Source organism: Emydura macquarii, unplaced genomic scaffold, assembly GCF_026122565.2.
Source record: "Emydura macquarii macquarii isolate MOO-44397 ecotype Brisbane River unplaced genomic scaffold, CSIRO-AGI_Emac_v2 contig_1363, whole genome shotgun sequence".
In the NCBI taxonomy this organism is placed as follows: Eukaryota; Metazoa; Chordata; order Testudines; family Chelidae; genus Emydura; species Emydura macquarii.
The window spans coordinates 8840943-8862425 of record NW_027131500.1 but is presented as its reverse complement, the minus strand read 5'-3'; the positions used below and the strand labels follow the sequence as shown (position 1 = coordinate 8862425).

Below are 21483 nucleotides of genomic sequence, written 5' to 3'. Positions count from 1 at the left end.
CTTGGCAATGGCCCTATCTCCACCACTAAGAGACACATGGATACCTCCATGGGCCTGGGTGCAGCAGACACCGGATTCAGCCCCAATAAAGAAGTCATGGATGAGGAGGTCGAGTTGGAGGATGATGCAGAGCAAAGGACTGGGTTGTTTGGTGATGTGGGGAGCCAGGCCCTCTTCTTGACCACGGAGGGTTCAAGCTAGTCCCAACCTTCCACCTCTAGCATGAAGGATGCAGGAGAGGGGAGCTTGGGTGATTTTTTTGAGCTGATGTTGCTCGGTTACATGAGCTACAGCTGTCCTCTGCTTTCTTGCATTATATAGGTGATTGAAGGGATAGAAATGCACAACAGTAGCTGCGTTTCCATGTGCTTCCCACTCCGCTGTTCAGCTAGGCAGTGTGGTGGAAAGTGTGTTAATGCGTACCAAGATTTCACGGGAATCTTCCTAAGAGATATATGGGAAACTTTCCTGGAGGTACTGTCCAATCCTCAGCCAGACTTTCCTCAGTAGAGCTGCTTTGTTTCTTTTCCTGCTGTAGGAAACTTTCCCATGCCAACCGGCAATCACTTGTGCAGGGACCAAAGCAGCAGACAGGGAGAAGCATAAGGACCCAGTTTAAAGCTGCTTGCATGGAGGAAATGCATCCTAGCATCCCTGCTTACTTGTTTACTCTCGAGAGTGGGCTGTAGGCTTCTATGGCCCCTGCCTGTGGAAAATGGTTGCACAATTTGAAATTTTGTCCCCATCTATCTGCATCAATGCCCAAAACAGTCACCCAGAGACTTTTCCCCAGCTTGAGTGCCCCTATCCCCAGGCCCAACTCGCCATGCCCTGGTTGATCGTTGAGCTGTGTGCTTGCCAAGAGACAGAGAAAAAGAGAGGTGTATTTTACAGTAATGAATCAATGCTGTTATTGCGCTGACAGTCATGCTTCTGGTCATTGTTTATTGTGCTGTTACAGATGTGCCCTAGAGAGGAAGGTCTTCCCCCTCCCCTCCCCTCCCAACTTGCTGAGCGCCTGCAGCTGATAAGAAAAGGACCATGGAGAAGCAAAGAGGAAATGTTCTAAGAATTCCTCCAGTCCTGTGAGGTGGGGGAAAAAAGAAAAAAGGGCATGGAGACACTGTCTGAAAATCAAAAAATTGATAGGAGAGGAGGGAAAACCAAGAGTGAGTGACAGCAGGTCACAAGCGCATGATAAAAGCCATGGAGGAGCAAAGGGAGCTGCTAAAGTCACTAATAATGCTTCAGAGTAAATTCATGTGTGCTCAACCCTCCATACAGCCAATACAAAACTGCTCTCCATGCTTTCCCTAAACTGCATCCACACATTCCTACCAAACTCCCGGCTTGTCTGGTACCCCGTTCACTCCACCCCTTCAGATAGCTTCCAGAATGATAGCTGGATTTACATACAGCTGTCATAGCTTTCACTACCCCTCACTGCTTTCTCCCCTCCAGCTAGGCTTTGTGTGTGTGTTGTAAATAATTGTTATTTTAATAAAGACATACTATATGAAGAATAAGCAATCTTTGTCTCTTGCACACGGTGGCTGCAGCTTATATTGATACACAGTGCAAACTAGATTGTAAACAGCACTGTGCCATGCATAGATTGCTAAGACATCTTATTTGTGCTCATTGTCAAAATGGCTCCTCAAGGTCTCCCTGATTTGAATGGGCCCCATTTGTGCCACTCTGATAGGCATGACAACGGGTTGTTCATATTCGTCCACAAGGTGATCTGCCTCTGTGCTCCAGCCAAAGGGAAACTTCTCACCCTTAGCTTCACAGATGTTATGGCACACACAGCAGGCAGCTATAGCTATGGAAATATTTTCCTCATTTTAGGTCTAATCTTCCATAAAGACAATGCCAGCAATCTTTTAATCTGCCAAACGTACATTCAACTAGGCTGACCAGATGCCCTGATTTTTATCGGGACAGTCCCGATATTGGGCTTTTTCTTATATAGGCACCACCCTGATTTTTCTCTCTTGCTTCTGGTCCCCCTACATTCAACGGTTATTTGTCATCTGCTTAACCTGTTGTTGAAGCACTCTACTGCTATCCAGGTGGCCTGTATAAGGCTTCATGAGCCATGACCGTAAGGGGTAGACTGGGTCTCCCAGGATCACTATGTACATTTCAACATCCCCCATTGGAATCTTTTGGTCTGGAAAAAAAAAGTCCTTGGTTCCAGCTTTCTGTACAAGGCCAGTGTTCCTGCAGATGCATGCTCCATGCACCTTCCCTGATCAGCTCATGTTCATGTCAGTGAAATGCCCAGGGTGACCCACAAGCGCCTGCAGTACCATGGAGAAGTACCCCTTTCTACTGATGTACTGCATCGCAAGATGGTCCAGGGCCAAAATTGGGATATGTGTGCCATCTATCGCCCTGTCACAGTTAGGAAATCTCATTGCTGCAAAGCCATCCACTATTCACGCACATTTCCAAGACCCACAGTCCTAAGTAGCAAAATGCGATTAATAGCCCTGCACACTTGCGATAACATAGCTCCAACGGTGGACTTGCTGATTCCAAACTGATTAGCAACCAACCAGGAGCAGTTTGGCATTACCAGCTTCCACACTGCGATCGCCATGTGCTTCTCCACCCAGAGCGTAGCTCTCATTCTGGTGTCCTTGCGCCGCTGGGCAGGGGTGAGCTCTGCACAGAGTTCCATGAAGGTGGCTTTGTGGATTCAGAAGTTCTACGCTGTCATCCCAGACCTGCAGAATGCTGGAGTCCCACCATTCCATGCTTGTTTCACGCACCCAAATGTGGCGGTGCACTGTGTGCAGATGCTCTGTGAATGCAAACAGTAATCTGGCATTGTTTGTTTGTTTGCACGGTACACAGTAGGTGAGGTGCCTCAGATTCCAGTTCCAATTGGGAGCTCATGATATACTGCATGAGGAGCCATTATGTATTCAGAACACTGACAGCAACAGTGGAGAGCAGTGCAGGATCCATCCTTTCAGATAAAGATGGCAGGCACACAGAAAACTGGGGTCACTGAAAAATTCCATGAAACCCAGTCAGAAGCCCACGGAATGATGGGACGGAAATCGCTGCATCATGCGACGTTGAGCCCGCACCTATGGTGCATTGTGATCTTTTCCGCCCTCTTCACACAACTCTCAGTGGCACAAGGTGGCGAGTTGCACGATGGGATAGCTGCCCACAGTGCATTGTTCTCACTGTTGATGCTAGAGCAAAGATTGTGGATGCACTTTGGCGACACAGTGAGTGCTGTGTGGACAGGCACAAGCATTGTCATAGTGCTTTTTGATCATCGCCGTAACTTGTATCAACAACACTTTCTACTGTAGACAAGGCCTAAGTGAAGAGCTTTGAGCTCCAAAGACTTGAGTTCCTAACAAAAATGTTTACAAATAGTAAACTTTATTAGAAAGACCTCATGTATTAATACAAGTCATTATTGCCACGGTAGTTGTCAAATTTGTATATCATGCAGTTCAATTCCTTTTTAAGAATTCCTTTTTTTCTTCCTTTTCAACTTTTTGTGAATGAACTTCATTTCATCTGATGAACTGCTTTTCAGTGCCGGGCTTTATTTTTGGCTGGCCTTGTTAATGCTTCGCTTTGCAATATATTTCTTTCTATCTTGGCACATTAGAACTTACCTCTCTACATATACATAGTATATGTATTTTAGGTGTAGCTGTAGCAATATGTAAAAGTGCTAGAATGCCCTGGAATACATGATTAAGTTAGATAGCTCACGATATACTAAATTCCTGATGGCATTGTGTTTTGACAATAGTCCTGTTCACAAAATATTCAACTTAATTATTTTCAGTATTATAGTATCTGTCTGCTCTTATCATCTTTGTTGCATTGCTAGAGCTGTTTAGAAGCAAACCTCATTTGGGGGCAGTTTGGTTTCTGGATGACTGATCTGTAGGTATCCAGCTCAGTCTATATCATGAGATGTTCAACATTCAAACATCTGAAGAACCAAGTTACATATTTCATTATAAAAGACTTGGAGAAGTGGGCATAACGTTTTCAAGAGAGTTTAAATGCCTAAGCCCCTTTTGAAAATTGGACTTAGGAGTCTAAATCTCTTAAGCACTCCTGAAAATTTTACTTCTTCGTTCAACCATGAATCTCTATTTGAAATGACAAGTATTGTGAAATTTAAATTTCATAGTTATTAGGAAAATACTTAGCTGTTTCCCATCAGTATTTTGTCAACATTGCATGAAATACCCCAAAGTATATCTTAAATAATGTCCAGATTGATGCACAAAATTACAAAAACCAAGCCACTTTTTAAAATTCTTCTAGTTCTAGTCAGAGATTATGGATTGGCAGCCCTGGAGATTGAAGTCCTCTAGGTATCCATAAAATCAGCACATCATGGGCAATAGCAGTGCAAGCTTCTCTGTCTTGCCAGTTTGTCTCAACACTAATTTGGAGAACTACTTTCAGAAGGTGAGAAGATGGTTGTAACTCCATACCCATTCAGCCAGTAGCCTCTGCTGAGACTGCTAACAAAGCAGCAAATTGCTTTAGTGATCTTGATCCCTGTCCACAGGTTGAAATGACTAAACTCATTTTGCATAGGCTGTTTTGTGTATTGAATAGCTATCAGACAGTAACCACTGCAGGTCATTATAGATTTAACCTAGATTTGATTCAGCAGACAGGCCTTTGCAGTTCTGCCTTTGTGAAACAGAATAGCATCTGCCTTGAGTTTATAGCTTATCTCTTGTTTGAGCATTCCAAGTGGGGAGGGAAGAAACAACAAAAAACAAACAAATTAGTCTCTTGGGCTTGGATTACCCATCTCCTGTGGGGAAGAAAAAGCAACAAGGATTAAGGATTAAGTCCTGGCACAGTCAAGGAACTATGATATGATTGGAATGACCGAGACTTGGTGGGGTAACTCACACAACTGGAGCACTGTCATGGATGGGTAGAAAAGTGAGGTATGATAGATAGCATTGACTGGAGCCAGGCACAATGTTGAGCATTGTGAGAGCTTGTACAGCTCCCATCAGCATTATACATTCATTTAGGATGACTGTCCCCCTGAAAACAGGGTTTTGTTTTGTTTTTTATCACAAGTGCCTTCATCCATTCTTTCTCTTCCCCCACTGTTTTCTGCATCACGGTGTCACGCTTCAGTATCTGTCTTCAGACATCCTACACACTGCATGCAGTCTTTTGGTTAATTAGTAGTCTAATTGTCTCGCAACAAAATGCATCTCTGTACCTCTGTCTTTTAAAATTACAAATAGCAGAACAATCTTTCTCTTCATTTAAAGCCTTTTGCCTGGGGGAGAAGCATTGTTCTCTTCATTGGGTGTGGATGTGACTTGGCTTCTTCTTTCAAGGGTATCTCTGGGGAGGAAGTCCTTCAAAGAAGAAGGGGAAAGAAAAAAGCCAACAGAACAAAAATCTTATCAATTATAATATGTGAGTGCTAGAAATCTTTTTTCGTTAAGTTTTAGTTGTAGATATAGTATTACTAAAAATTCTGTAAGCTCACATTTTTTTTCATTTTAAAAGAACACAAACTTTCGTGTCATAGAAAATTAGTTTGTCATCTTCCACGTTTTGATTAATCTTGATAGGGAGTCTTCAAAATCCCTAAATTTTCAGATGTTCATTTACTAGACTGTGACAATGGACGAGGATTTATTTCCTTGTAGAACATGCTTACACGTTGCAGTCCTGTTCACTGCCCTATGGTAGGACAGTAACCTTGTGACTTAACAGGTTTGCAGCTTTTCTCACTCTTCAGTCTGACCTACATTTGAAAGTTTGTACTGGTATAACTATTTCAGTTGTGAGTCTGATTCTATTTTAGTTTAGTTTAGTTTATTTACTGAAACAGTTATACCAGTACAATCTCTAGTAACATGACTACAATTATATCAATAATAAGATGCTTTCTACCAGTATAACTTATTCTGCTTTCCATAAAGGAATAAGCTATGTTGGTATAAGCACTTTGATATCAATATAACTGCATCCACCCCAGATGTCGGGTGAGTGTTTGTACTGCTTAACTATATTAATATAGTTTAGTTAAAGTGGTACAATTTTGTTGTGTGGACAAGCACGTCTGATGGTCTTACATTCTTCTTCTCCTCTCCCATGGCAAATCTCATCATTTTTCCTGAGTGAGGACATTTAAAACCTTGCTATTATTATATTCAGTCAAATGTTGTTGTGAAGGTAGTAAGAGGAAAATCACAGAAGTACCTGGATAGATTGATGTAGCCTTCATGTTAAACTACACTCAACCCTGGCTCTTTTATGTTGTACTTCTCTGATTTAAACATGCCATTCAACTTTTATTTTCTAGATCAGGGGTGGCCAACCCGCGGCTCGCGAGCCGCATGCGACTCTTTGCTTATATAAATGCGGTTCGCGAGCTGCAAGCAGCTCTTTGCATGCGGCTCTTTGAGACTGTAAGAGAAATTGACCAGCTGCTGCTGAAATTCATGCATCAGCGTTAATTTTCTGCAGAGGGTAAGAGAAGTGTGGCTGTTTGCGATATCTACATCTATTTTTTGACTCTGTCTCTGACTGGTTGGCCACCCCTGTTCTAGATTTTTGTGCCATGACACAAGATTCTGAGTTGACTGTGACATAGAAAATTAGTTGTTTCTGATTTATGCATAGTGATTTTATTCAGAACTCTCTTTGCGATATTTTATCACCAGTATGGTGCTTTCAAGGATTAACACTTTGAACAGGTTTTTATGAGGCATGTGTCACTTCAATCTTATAGTTATCAGTGAATTGTTAGGGATGGCATCCAACAAAGGCTTTTGAGCAGTTGAAACATTACGAATACATACTGCTTATAAGGAAACTGAGGGCATGTCTACATGACAAAATTAAGTTGACGTAACTGACATCTGCATACAGCCGCTTCAATAATTAAATCATTTGTGTGTGTCTACCTTTTGCTCCTTGTGTCAGAGGCTCTTGTCCTCACGAGGAGTGCTTGTGCCAATTGAACTGTCAGTATGGGGCATTGTGGGAAAGCCAGCATCAGTCCATGTAAGCAATGCAGTGTCTCCACTGGTGCTGCATCAACCTAACTAGATTGACATTGACACTATGCCTCTTGTGGAAGTGGAGTTAAATCAAGGTAGTGGACGAGTTACACTGGCAGGAGCGAAATTTTAGTGTAGACACTTACATAGTTAGGTTGATCTAACTCTGTAGTGTTGACCAGGGCGTAGGATGCAGATTCTAGATGTTCTCTTGGGGGTGGCAAGGAGAGAAATGAGGAAGCATGATGAAAGGGCATTTAAGTTTCTGATTTCACTGATAATTGGATTGGATGCTTAAGTACTCAGCCCAAAATGGCTTGTTTCTACTTCTGAGCATGGAAAACAGCTCCAGCTGCATGTTTGAATGTATGGGCTACTAAGGGTGGCATCTTCCAATCTTTAAAACATGATGGGGTCAAGTAAAGTAATCCAAGACCTGCAATAACACAGCTTCATGGTTTTAGCTCAACCTAAGTGTATTTTGTTATTTATGTTTTACTTAACTATTGGTTATCTTTAAATTAATCTTCTAAATTCTAAATGTATTCAGTACATGCTTTAAATTTGGGGAGGATTCACTATGTTCTTCATACATAGAAAAGAAACTGTATCCCTGCTTTGAGAGTAAACAATAACCTAAAGTCCTAAACTATGGGTGGGGTGATCAGTCCCTCCATAATATTTTATTTAATATTTTATTTTCTCAATTCTAATCTAATTCTGCATGCCTCTTTCTATTTTTTTCATGTTTTAATGATTAGTAGTATTGTCCACAATTCGTTTTTGGTGCTGTACAGCCATGCAGGAAGACAAACATCCTGCCCAAGGATTTTTCAGTTTAAGAAAAACAAAGTACAGGTGAAGGGGTGGAGAAAAAGTGAACATAGGTACCTATCTTGTTAGTTCTATGTCTCTTGTCATAGCCCAGAAAACAACCTCTGTTTAGGGAAAAATCCCTTTCTTGGTAATAAAGGAGAGGATCATGGTGTATGATCATTTTCAAAAGATGCTGCTTGTTTCTCAGTGCATCTAGGGAGAATGCATTCCACCCTGATGAACTTTTAAAATGAGAATAAAAGGGGTTTTTTTGGTTTTGTTTTTGTTTTTTTGGTTTTGCTATCATTCCCAATACTGGCTTAGCTCTATCAGCACTGGCAACTTTGGGATCCCTTTTTTTAAAAGTGTTGATTAGGTGTGCACTGAGAGAAGTTATTTGGCACATTGTTATAAATAAGACTTATGTATACCTGAAAACCAAGGAGTAGTGGGAATGTTACTTTTATGATAAAATGGTGGGAGGAGAAGAGAGGCATGTAGGACATGGATGAGAGAGGAGGAAAAATCTATATGGCAGCAGTTGCTGATATACTAACAAAACTTATTATAGATCACCATGCCTTGGAGAAAATAGGATCCCATCAGGGAATGAAAAAAAGTATTTGAGTGAATTAAAGGCAAGCTGGGTAACAATGCTACAAATTTATTTTTCTGTGTAATTATCCAGAACCAGGTCATCCATTAGACAGACTTTGTTAGCTACCATGATAAATAGGTCTTAAATAAAAAATATATCACCCCTCCCACCTTTAGTAGTCAGTATTTTTGAGGGTTTTTTTAAGTATGTTTGAGTATTTTTTCAGACACTGTAGCTGAATATAGGGGTGTAAAATCTTGGCTAGAATAAGACAGTGTACTGAGCTGCCTGTGGTACTTGCACTCCAGTTACTTTCCAAATTTGTGCTTATTGTGTGACATGTATGACATATAAAAACAGATTAGTTTGCAGATATATAACCCAGCTTCCATACTGTTGTTTGAAATGCACTGCATAGAAAGCCAAAATGATTCTACCTCTTTGTGTTAAATAGAAAATTAAACTGTACTGTACTATGCAGTGTTGTTGTAGCCTTATTGGTCCCAGGATGTTAGAGAGACAAGGTGAGTGAGGTAGTATCTTTTATTGGACCGACTTCTGTTGGTGAGAGGAGCCCCCTTTCGAGCTTACATAGAGATCTTCTGTGGGTCTGTACTATGATTGCATACACAGCAGATAAAATGTGATGGAGATTGTATGCCCATAGTACCACTAATTTTTCTTGCAATATTTTTACTTTCCATATTGTGGGATGTTTGGGACTTCTTGAATGTTTTTTCTCTTGCTTGTCAGCAATTGTGCTTCTTAGTACATGGGATGACATTGACAGTTACTGTGAATACTGCGCAGGGCACTTCAGCCTTGACTCGGAATGGTGCCTTTGAAGCTAAAGGGAATTATGGGGAAACTCAACTGCATGGGTTGTGGAGCCACTGCTGCTGTTTCTCCTACAGAGATAGGGTACATGGAGAATGGCAGAGGGCAGGTACTGGCAGAGCAGGGAGAGTGGTCAACACTTCCCTCTGTAAGTGAAGACACACATTTTCCTGATTACAAACCAGAATGATAGCAGCTCTAGGAACCAAGAAATGTCACTTGCTTTAGCCTACCAAATCAGCCCCAGCTGAAATTTTCCAGTGAAAAAGCTGCTCACATGCCTCAGAGGTCAGCCATCTCCAATGCTCAGTCCCCAGCTGTCTTTGACTCCTAGGTCCTTGCAAACTGAGCTATAATTCTGGCTTCTCTGGTTTAGGGCCTTGCACCCCCTGGTCCTTTGTGTTTGCGGTGTACTTTTAGATAATCAACAAGCCAGACTCCAGTATATCAGGTTCAGCGGAGGGGAAATACTTAAGTATTTTGTTCCAGCACATTGTGGAAAGGGTAGACTTTCTACCCAGAGCTAGATCTTCTGGGGGTTTTTTTGGCTTTGGCTTTTTAGAAAGCTCTTTTAAGCTTTTAATTTTGTCCCAGCAATGCTTTCTACTGTGGAGAACCTCAGCAAGCAGCTTGGACATCCAATTAGACACCAGTATATATAGAGAGTCCACTAGCTCTTTTTGGATGTCTGCTTCACCTTATAACACGGTTGGAGCTTGAACATCTGTCTCTGTCCACCTGGAGGGACATTCATAAGATTTTCTTTGGTCTTGAAGTGTCATTGAAAGAGGGGAGAATTGAGGTATCAACAAGTTGTTGCAGACCAATTTTTGAAAAGCCTGGAAATATCTCACAGTTGTCCATGGTTAATGCAGTATGGCTTGTATGTGGAAGTAACTTCTCACCAAGTTGATCCCAGTGGAGTGTAGAAAGTAGACTGACTAAGCGACCTCACTTTGAGATAGTAACAGGAGGACAGTTTGCAGTTTGGCATTTAAGAATATCTTTAAAATAAGATTGAGGCTGGATCCATTCTGCCTGCTGAAACTGTACTATTGTAAACCATCTAGAGCACTTCTGTGTGTGGCTGTGGGTATGTTATAAATATTCTAGGAGGAACAAAAGGCACTTTAGCACATTTCTCTAAAGCTATTTCTCTTCTTTAATGGCATACAGTTCATAAGTAATTATTGTTTATATCCTTTAAAATTTAGTGTAAAAGTGGGTGTGTTTTTTATCATATGCTATACTCTTACAACAGGAATCTCATTCGTCTCCAAGAGCATAAGTTGTTGGGAAGAAATTAATATTAACTGATGGATATTTAAGATTTTTAGTTGCCATGTCTAAGATGATTATCTCTGTGCGTGTTATGAAGCACTTTCTCCAGCAAAGATACGAATGAAACATTCTGTGTGAACACATTTTTGTTTCACAAATAGTTGATCAATAGCTCTTATGCTAAGGTTTCTCACTTGGGTAAACATGGGAAAGTTCTTTAACTTCTTCTGCTTCTTCTCATCACAGAGTAACCAAGCAAGCACAATGATTTAGCATTCTTTGTGTTTTTGATAAGCATGTAAACCTTTAACTTAAAAAATTCTACCCTAACTAAAACCATAGTGTAGCACCAACTTAGATTAGAATAAAATTGCAATTGTATATGCATTTTTTTAAACTATGATTGTGAGGCTTCACAAGTGCTAAGATTTGCTATAGAAGAGGGAGATTTTTATTAATTGTAGAGCATGGAAGAAGACAGAGTGAAAGATGCAGACAGGATTTGCTCAGATACCATGGTAATGGTCAGCTATATAAAAACCTGGATAGTCTGCAATGTCAGAATTCTTCTTTAGCTGAAATACTCTTAGGCCTAAATTCTGCTTTGACTTTACACCCTGTACAATCCCATAGACTCTTATGAGCTTGCATGTGATAGATATCAGGGGCCAAGTTTCTCTTAAGACTCATGAGACTTTTAGATTCTTTTCTTTATATTGGAACATTGATTATGTTTTAACCAGAAATCTGCAGTTGTAGGAGTTATTTTGGATTTTCACAGGTTACCTAGCGCTGTTAGTCACAATGGCATTATCCCCTTTCACCTTACCTGAGAAGCTTGTTTTGTTCGATTTCTCTGAAGTTAATAAGTGTCTACAGTGAAATCTATCCCCAAATATCAGAGTTGTTGCATATGTTGGTTCTCTACTATGCCTGTGTTGATGCCTACCTCTTGAGCAGTCTTCCATATTCTTGTCATAGCTGTTTTTCTTGTGTTGCACTTTCTACAGAGAGCAGCGTCCTGATGGCCAAGTGAAATAATCAAAAATCCTAATCTCTTGAATGTCAGTCTGATAGTTGAGGCCCAAAATTTCAGTGCGTCTGTATCCCATGATCGATTCGGCTATTCATCATTTCATTACATTTCATTTCATTTTTTTATCCCAGCAGCACTAGTCTCCTCTCTGGGGCCCAAAATGTATGTTTAAAAAAGACTTATACAGCAAATTATTAATATTTTCATACTTTAAACACAATGAAAAGTCCTTATTTTGATAGTTGTGGGGCTAAACATTCCTTTGCAATCTACATTCTGCAGCACCGTACTAGTGAATAAAAACCAAAAAGTAAAACTTAAAAAGAAACAGACTGGTGTAATTTTACTGTGCAAAAAATGCAAAATATGAACATGCTGCATGAATAAGTAAAAGTAAAAAGATAAACAGAAAATTATTAACATTTTAAGTAGTAGAACAAGATCCTAACAGCATCATTGTTTTAAACTTAAGTTCTTAACCAAGTGTCCTTTGTAAGTACAGCCATAGGCTAGCATAGATTTTTTTTTTTAAAGTATATTATTTTACTTTATTTAGCCAACTGTACTGGAAACAGAATAAATCTCTGCCTATTTTCCAAAATTAGCCAAAACGCTAGACCCTAATGTGACTTCTCCCCTCCCTCCCGCCCCCCAGTTATGAATATGGTACAATTGTTTTTTGCATGAAGTAAGAGCTTGACTGTATGTGGCATAGGCAAATGTAGGAAAATAAAACTTGTAATGTATTTAAATGCGTGCTGAATTGTGTAGTGAAGTGTCTGAACTCAGCAAGCCGATGATATCGAGGTGGTCTCTGCGAACACCCATTTTGAAACACAAATAAGCAGAGTGGGAGGGTTTGTTTTTAAATACTGTAATTTGTTGTAGAAGAATGTGTATGTCTTTGAGAGCTACTGTTCGCTTGGTACATGCTTGGATTGACTCTAAAACCTCTCCATATATGTCCTATTCTATATATATATATATGGACTGGGAGCAAGCAGTATGTATATTGTTCTTTCACACTCAGGGCTGGTGAAGCCAGAGTTGAGAGTTAAGGGATTAGCTGCTGACAAAAATAGTACTTTGGTTTTGTTTTATTAAACTCGCTTGCTTCTTCCTGTCCTCACTTTCTAAATCAGAAATAGATTTCACAGGTACTAAGCTTTAAAAAGCAGAGAGGAGCCTCCAAAATTTTCACCAAGAAAAAAATGGAATATCTGCTAGATTTGACTCTTAGTATTTCTCTCTTTAACCAATTTGAGATAAATACCAATGTGTTAAAGGGTGAATCTATTTTTATAAACTGTCAGTTTGTATATATTTGGATTTTGAGTGTCATACCTTATACACTTTTAATTTTTTCCCTTCAATTTACTCTCCTCATTCAAGAATTTCATCTAGATATACATTCTTTTCAATTAACCTTGATTTCTTTTAAATATGATAAACTTTTCCTTTCTTTTTAAATAAAATGCTTCTGTTTTTGTTTAAAATCAAAGGAGCACTTTAGACATTATTTCATAAGTCTCTAAGGAGTCTATATTCTCAGACTGATTTACATAATCTGCTTTCTTAGTTAACATTTCTATTTTTAATATTTTTATTTGCAGCCATCATATAAAGCCATGTGCCAGTTGGCTAAATTTTCAGCCTTATGAAAGTCATGCTAAGTTGTTGGGTTTTTTTGTTTTTGTTTTTTTTACCGTGGATGAATTATAAAAGTGCTTGCGAAAGACAGTACTCTGGTAGTGGGTAAAGCCATGTGTAGATGGCACAGGTTACTGTGGAATACAGGCAGCTCCATAGTGCATCTCAGGTCTCATTTACAGTTAGGACACTGGGTTGTCATTTTTACTAAATTGGGGCCAGACAGTCCCCTTTTGTGGAAAAATGTGAAGGAGAAAAATGAAGTTAAAAAACTCCTCAGTTTAAACTAGCTGAAATCTTGATGCATATTCCTTTTAAGGGGATCAGGAAAAGAGCAGCAGAGAGGTGAGGGGCTTGCATTCAAGTGGAGTCAGAAGATTAGCATGGAATGTAGGCCCCAACCCTACGTCTCTTGGGACATGCATATGGAGAGCCCGTTCTGTGATCTAGCATTTTGACAGCGCTTCCATTTGACTACAACTTTGCGCTGCTCTTCATCTGAGTGGCAATTGGATATGGAGTTCTAATGACGCACTAGCCATTGTTTTTACCATTCACAGAAATTATTCTGATTTTTACCTGCCCTCTTCTGTAGAATAGGGAAAAAGGCTGCTGCAGAAGGGGAGCATACAATGTAGACGCTCCTCCCTTCCTTGTTGGGCTTTTCCTCCAATTTGCTCTCCTTTGAAGTGGAAGAGAAGAGAGCATTTACCTATTTTTGAGTTATGAGTCTTTCTCATAGCTACTCCATCCAAGTTTTGGTGTGAACATTTTGACTGTCATGACTATGATAGTCCATTGCTCTTTGGTTATGACAAGCCAGATTCACTGATTAGATTAATTGAACTCTTTTGGTGGGTGGTTGTCATGGCATGCAGAACACCTGGGCTACAGCCTGGGAGCTGTGGAACTGCTGGGTACCCTTATTAACTATTTAGCTTGAGGTGGGCTCTCCCCCACGCTCTTGCTGCTGATATATAGACAGTCTTTCCAGACCCTGTTGTCACCCAACATGACAACAGGTGGCATCACACACCCAACTGAGTTTCCTAGAATGCTCTCCTTTAGCAAACATGGATCCAATCCCCAGCCAGTTTGTCCCTGGCTCTCCAAGCATAACCACACAGGAATGCACCCTGAGATAATACTGTCTTGTGCTGGACAAAGATTTGTCCAGTGCAAACTTATTATTAATGAGTCCACTTCCCTCTCTATGTGAGGAAATTATGCATCAGCTTTTGTTAATCGGAGTACAGATTACCTAAACACTTCACTCAAAAAAATGCTGGTTAAGATAAAACATTAAACATACTTATTAACTACAGAAAAATAGATTTTAAATGATTTATAAGTTGTAGGCTTAAGAGATCAGAAGAAGTTATCAAAGAAATAAAAATAAGTACTCAATCTAAATTCTAACAGGATTTGAATCTAGAAATGTCTTACCCTGAGAGTTGGTACCAGCAAGCTTGTAGCTCTTCAGTTCACAGGCTACATTTGCCTTGCAGCTTGGGTCCCCCTCTCCTCTGTTCAGAAGTATTTTCTTTCGGGTGTTTCTTCAGGTGTTGAGCTGTGGGAGAGTGAAGACAAATCATGATGTCATTCCCTTTCTTTTATAGTCTTTTCCAGCTTACTGGAACAGTCAGGGCTTGTGACTTGAGGAGTCGTCCTCATTGGTCAGTCAGTATTTTCATTGTGTACATGCTTCCTTGGTTAACTCTCTGTGGATGGGGTTTGGGAGAGCAGCTCTCTTCAATGCCGCATTAGCATGTCTGGCTACTTCATTGTTGTGTTTGAAAGGCTGTTTGTGGGAGTTTGTAACATGTAGTAGTAGCATATTCAACAATATTTCACAACTTCACATACAATGATACAATTCACTAGGATATTCATATTTAGCAGCTTAAGACTTTTAAAATAACATCACACAAGGTATATTTTGCACAGAATGTATCATAATTATATGACAATGGTACATATGGAGTTCTGGTCTGTTCTTTCAGATGCAGTGTGTCACAGTGGTCATTCCATTTAAAAATGAAAATCTCTGGGGATTCCTAACTGTGGTGTTAATCAGGTGACAGCCAAAAGTAGTCACTTGGTTAACACATATTTTTGCTATTTTGGAATCTTGCATAACAGTTGCATCAAGGCAGGTCTATAACTAGTTGATTTGGGTTGGACTGTGGCATGCACATTAGATAGCATTCCCTCTTTTTATATGAACAACCATAAATAATTCCTGAAGAATGCTTGCTGCCTTACATCCAGCCTCTATATTAAATCGCATTCACTTCACACCTCTTCTGAGCCTACTCATATTCCATATATTTTTGTCATGCATACATAAATCCTTAGAGACAACTTTAAACATAAACTTGGATTTAGATCATGTCTATTTATATTCTAGATAGTACTCCCCAAAGCTACAAAAGAAATTATTTAGAATATTAGAAAGAGCAGCAAGGAAATGCATCACAACACTATTTTTATGAAAGAACCAACAATTACAGTATGGCTAAATGAAATAAAAGGTATGGAACAGCTCTGATGATAAACCAGAACTGATTTGAAGATTGCTGGGCTTCAACCTGTGAACTCCTTATAACACTCAATAAACAGACCACTATCACCTTGAGCTAAATCTACACTGTACTGTATCTAGAAAGATAGGTGTTACTTATTCAGTATGTACTGTAAATAAGAAAAAGCTATGTACCTAATCATATACAACAACTCTGCACTAAGGATCTCATTCATGAAAATAAGTAAGCATGTACTTAAGTCTCATTAAAGTCAGTGGGATTTATGCATGTACGTTAAACACAAGCTTCAGTGTTTTGTTGTATTCAGGCCCAAATATTTGCATGACCAACTATATAAATGCTTCATAAACTACTAGTTGACCATTTAGTTTACGTGGTATTATTTCACACAATGCACTTATGCATTTCTTGTGTAGAATATTGCACCAGATACTTAATACACTCCACCTAAAACCTATATACTTGCTTGTGAAAATCCCTGGAAAACAATTTATTTTTAAATAGCCCCAAACTGTGCACTCATGCATACTCTCTCATGTTCTTTCCATTGGTACAGTACCACACTAGTATCCCTTTCAATCAATCAGACTTCAGTAACACCTGGAGGTTCATTTTAATAATATCTGTGTCATAACATTAATATTACAACTTAACAGAACGACAATGTATAGATTTAGGAAAATTCCAAACTAGTTGTAATGTGCTTCTAAGTCTTGGATTGGATCAAGTAAACAAAGAATCTACTGGTCTGACGATAAATCATGTGGGGGTTTGGAAATTGCCTCTGGAAACAATTGTACTTAATCTCTAAATAGGGGTGCTGGAACAATTTTTATAGTGCAGAGAGCCATTGAATTGAACTGTAAACCCCTTATATAATGGAAACCATTTCAAGCCAGGGATGCAGTAGCACCCCCAGCACCTCTAGTTCCAGCACCTATGTCTCTAACAACAGATTTGGCTCTCCATTAGCTAAGCACCACTCAAAGCTTGTGAGAAAAATTGTTGCCCTCAGAATCTGGGACTTGAGTAGAAACTTTGGTAGGTGATGAGCCTTTTTTTTTTTTTTAAACTGATAGTGCAATGAATATGAAAAGAGTATCATGCAGGTTCTTGCTACATCAATGCCTAGAACTTCTGTTTTACAAGGTGATAGGAGTGCACTGAAAGGAGTAAGATATTTTATACCATTGTTAACTAATTGATTTTTTAGTCTTGTCACTTTTAGAGGTTTTTTCACTCTATAAACCAGTCCACTGGTTTCACGTGGACATTTTCTAAGATTTTCTACAGTAGGACCTCCCTCTTGATTTCCAGTGGCTGTTGTGAAAGGATATTTTTCATGGTAGCTCTTACTTTTTTCACCTCTAGTATATGTATGATTTTGCGGGCTTTTATTATTATTGTTTATTATTTATTTGTATTTTGCTTTATTTTGATTCATGGCAGCCCGTTACCTCCTTGCAAAATGTGCCCCAACCCATGCTCAGCTGCTTCCCTATTGTCTTGGCCTTGCAAGATTTCCTCAAAAGTCCCAGTTATGGTTGAAAGTTTGGATGTGGTAGTCTAATAACTTGTTTCAAGAACTTGGTTCATTCATAATTTTAAACAATCCTTAAAATACCCAGGTGCAACGGACTCTTGATCAAAGTTTCTAGTTTGTTTGCCAGATGTCAAGTTGATTTAAATGCTTTCATCGGTGTTTTAGGAAAAATTAAACTTTACAGTTATTCCTGTTTTCTTCACAGTTAAAAGAAATCTTAACAATAGGACCTAAATAGTGGTCTTTGTGGGATTTTCAAACGCACACAACATTCCCCTAACTATACTCCTGTTGAATTCAGTGGGAGCAGAGTCAATGCTGCACACTCTTGAAAATCCTGCCCTTTGTTTCTCATTTAAACGTTGAGTCCCTTTTTAAAAGATGCTAAGGAATTGTAATTCATGATTAAATAACTCAGTCTTCTTTACCAAATCATTCTGTAAATGGGAGAAATTCAGCCAGAGAGAGTAAATGGGATATGTGGAAGTGTCTGAGAGTTAAAAGCACTAGTCCTGTTGAAAGTCCCCAATGACTGTCTCTCCAAGCATGTGGAGTTGACTGTGGAACCCAGAGTTCAATCTCTAAATAATACTGGCTTTCTATCACTGCTTAATTACTACCTTAGTAATGATTATCAGCATTTAAGGTTTAGGATTAAAAAACTGAGTCCTATATTTTTGATAGTTTGTAATGATTTCCTGTTTTTTGTTGTTGTTTTTTTAATGTACATCTAGGAGGACAAAGAAGCTAAGAATCCTGTTCCAGAGAAAGGAAACCATGGACTAGCTCCTGGAAATGAGAAGTTCAAACCTGTGGTACCCTGGCCTCACGTTGAAGGTGTGGAAGTGGACTTAGAATCTATTCGAAGAAAAAATAAGGCCAAAAATGAACTAGAACATCATGTTGGTGATAACAATCAGCAAAACATCATGCAGAGGCAATATCTCACATTTAAGCCTCAGTCATTTACGTACCATGATCCTGTTTTACGACCTGGAACCCTTGGTAATTTTGAACCCAAAGAACCTGAGCCTCATGGAGTTTCTGGTGGCCCTGGAGAGGAAGGCAAGCCATATGTATTAGGACCAGACTACAAAGAATCTATTCAAGCCAGCATTAAAGAGTTTGGGTTTAATATGGTGGCAAGTGATATGATCTCACTAGATCGGAGCATTAATGACTTGCGTCAAGAAGAGTAAGCTGACTTCTTGGTTTTTGGCTTTATTCTTTTTATTGAGGGGTTGGGTAAATTATTTACTTGCGTTTTAACAACATATTTAAAACTACAGTATAGATGAAGCCAAATAAGGTGCCTCGTGCTAGCAGACTGCCTGTTGCATCATACTGAACATTCCCTGTGTTGTTCTCACTAGTATTTTACTTAATCTTTTTTTAAATATTAATGTCGATTGATTGCCCCTCTGAAGTAGTCCATTCTAATGCCTAATCACTTTAATTACGATGTCTTGGGTCAGACACTTCTTTAATTATCATCTTTTATTTTTAATCTCTCAGCAGGATTTTCTAATATTGTGAATAAGCCTTTTCTTATGTTCTTATAAGGTTTATGAAGAGCATTACAACACTTCCTCTCCCTACCCTTCCCCAGCCCTCTAAAAAGGGCTCTTTCTAACAGAAAACCAAAACTAAGGAAGTGAAGGTTTGGGTTATATTTTGATGGGGCATGAGAGTTCTTAACAATGTCTTCTAATTACTCTACAGATACTCTTTCTAGCAGCTGTATAAGGCTGGACTGTGTTCAGTCTTCACATTTTCCTTATTAAATCTGTACTGAGAAAAGCTCCTCTGAGTTCAACATATTGATCACTGCTACTTAATTTACCACTATTATGTCTCTTTTTCTATTTGCTGTGTGAAATATAGTACTTGTCTATCTCATTCTCTTGTCATCCCCAGCTGTGGAGCTGTACCAACCACAGGATTTGAAGCCAAGCTCTGGATTGTATGTCTCCAGCTGTGGCATTTGAACCATTGGTTGAGTGTTATTGTAGCACCACTGTCATATTTTCTGATGAGTGTTTTCCACTCTGTGAGCTGGGACGGAATCAGCCATCTGCTAACCTGACTCATACTTTTACATTTTCTGTGACTTGAATTTACTGCCTGCTGCATATTTGTTAAAAAGGAAAGGAACATATTCTGAATGAACCTTATAGACACTACAGCATTTTTGCTTTCTTTTTTGCTGAGGTCCACAGATTCATTACAGTGGGTACCCCTGCTTTCTTGCAGCTTGGGGACAGAACCAGACCTATCATCCACTGGCAGTAGGGGAATGCCCTTCTTCTGGAAGTTCCCTGCAGTTTTTTCTGCCTCCATAGTGGCCAGCAGCTCAGTCAAACCTCGGTACTGCAGAGCTTTACTGAGGAAACTTCCAAACATTTATACTAATAGATCAGCTCAATAATTTGTTTAATTACCAGACATGTCCCAGGGCTGATTTTGATTTGTGCGGTGATTGACCCAGCACTTCTCCTTCTGAGGTGTCTGCAGCAGCTGCTCCCCCAGCAGGCTTCAGGGAGAGAGCTAGACCAAGAAAAGCCAGAGGCAGAAGGAAGGGTCTGTATCTCCCCACCCCGTGCCATTAAGTATCTTGCTTAGGGACTTGGCTGGCTGTGTGGGCAGAGTGTAGTTTCCCTTCACAGCCCAGGCTGGGTGGGGTCACCTCAGACTCCCTTCTATGGGCGGGAAAGGAGGAAGGCAGACTGGAAAAAAACTGGCATCAGGGCAAGCAGCCTCTTTTTCCATGTGGGGAGTGAAGCCAGAAGGGCAGTACATTTGAGTCCCAGTCGCCCACCACACCTCTGACTGCAGAGCTTGGCTGGCTCCCTCCACCCACCCTTTGCTGTTGCCCCTCAACCCCATTACTCTTGGATTGGGGGTGGAGACACTGCCTACTACACAGACACTGCCAACAGTAAGGGGCCTTTTGGTTCAGCTCTCTCTCCTCTGTGGCCAATTTCACTCCTCCCTCTGAAGCAGAATTATGGGGACAAACTCCCAAAGGGAGAAATAAAATGAGAAATAAAATCAGTGCTGGGTTCTGCTCACTTCACAGAGTTCAGCATTGTAGATCAGTGCAGAAAAGACAGGCCACAGATGTGCTGATTCTTCTGGTCACACAAACAACCCCTTCTCTCCCTCCCTTCCCCCTCCTCCTCCTCCCCCCCCCCACACACAAAAAGGCAGTTCTTCTAAGGAAGGAAGGCCAACAGCTGAAATCAGAATTTGAGAATCAAATAGTAAAATATATTTTAAATTTTTTTTAAAATGAGCCTCTTTCAGGCAAGAGAGTATTGAATATTGTTCAACTTACATTTAGGAAGTCTACTGTTGTCTTAGACAAGCTATAGTTAGCTATTCCTCCTCATGTACCTTGAGAAAGTGTAATAGAGGGATAGAGGTTTCTTGCTTCACCTAGAAGACTGGGAAGGTAGCTGGCTTGCATCCCCAGCTGCTACTGTGATTCAGCATGCCCTAACGTCCAGGCTGTTGTTCGCAGTTTGAGTTATAGGTTGCCATGTGTCACCACTGCCTCCACTTCTTCCTCCCTGCTGATGGTTATGGAGTGATCAGAGGGGCAGCAGGTCCAGATGTGGAAGAACTAGTAGGCTATAAGCGGCTTCTTGGTTCACTATTTCTTTCATTCTACCCTACTTGCTCACCAGCCTTGGTTTTATAAGGCTGGAAAGTTGCTTGGTTGGCACACAACAAAATTTAACCTGGAATCTCTACCGGCGAAGATAAATGTGTCTATTTTTCCTGGTAGTCAGGGACTCAGCGTTTCTACCTGACTATTACCTGAAAGAGTGGCCTGTCTCCTATACAGGCTCTTCACAGGTAGTCAGGTCCAAGCAGGCATCAGTTTTATGCCCTCCTCTGGGCATGAAAACTCTCCGGTGGCATCAGGCCAATAAAAAGAAATGAACTAATATGATCTGTCATCTGACACCCTGAGTTGTTTCCACCCACCCCCTGATGCTTTCACAAGCAGTGTTAACATGGCTGGACAGTATTGCAAGTATGATCTCTCTCAACCTAAATATTGCATGGCCTAAAGGCTTTTCACTGCAAAGAAAAAGGGAGAATGAGTTAAAGTGGGAATG

At 40.0% G+C, this 21483-nt stretch overlaps 1 protein-coding gene across 3 annotated transcripts in view; it reads left to right on the top strand.

The window, feature by feature from the left end:
* Positions 1 to 21483, top strand: part of GALNT7 (polypeptide N-acetylgalactosaminyltransferase 7) — a 116291-nt gene that overhangs the window by 27384 nt on the left and 67424 nt on the right. For all 3 annotated transcript variants that reach the window (XM_067551725.1, XM_067551726.1, XM_067551728.1), the window contains exon 2: positions 18091 to 18551. In XM_067551725.1, the coding sequence (XP_067407826.1) occupies positions 18091 to 18551 (461 nt within the window). The remainder of the gene's footprint in view (positions 1 to 18090; positions 18552 to 21483) is intronic.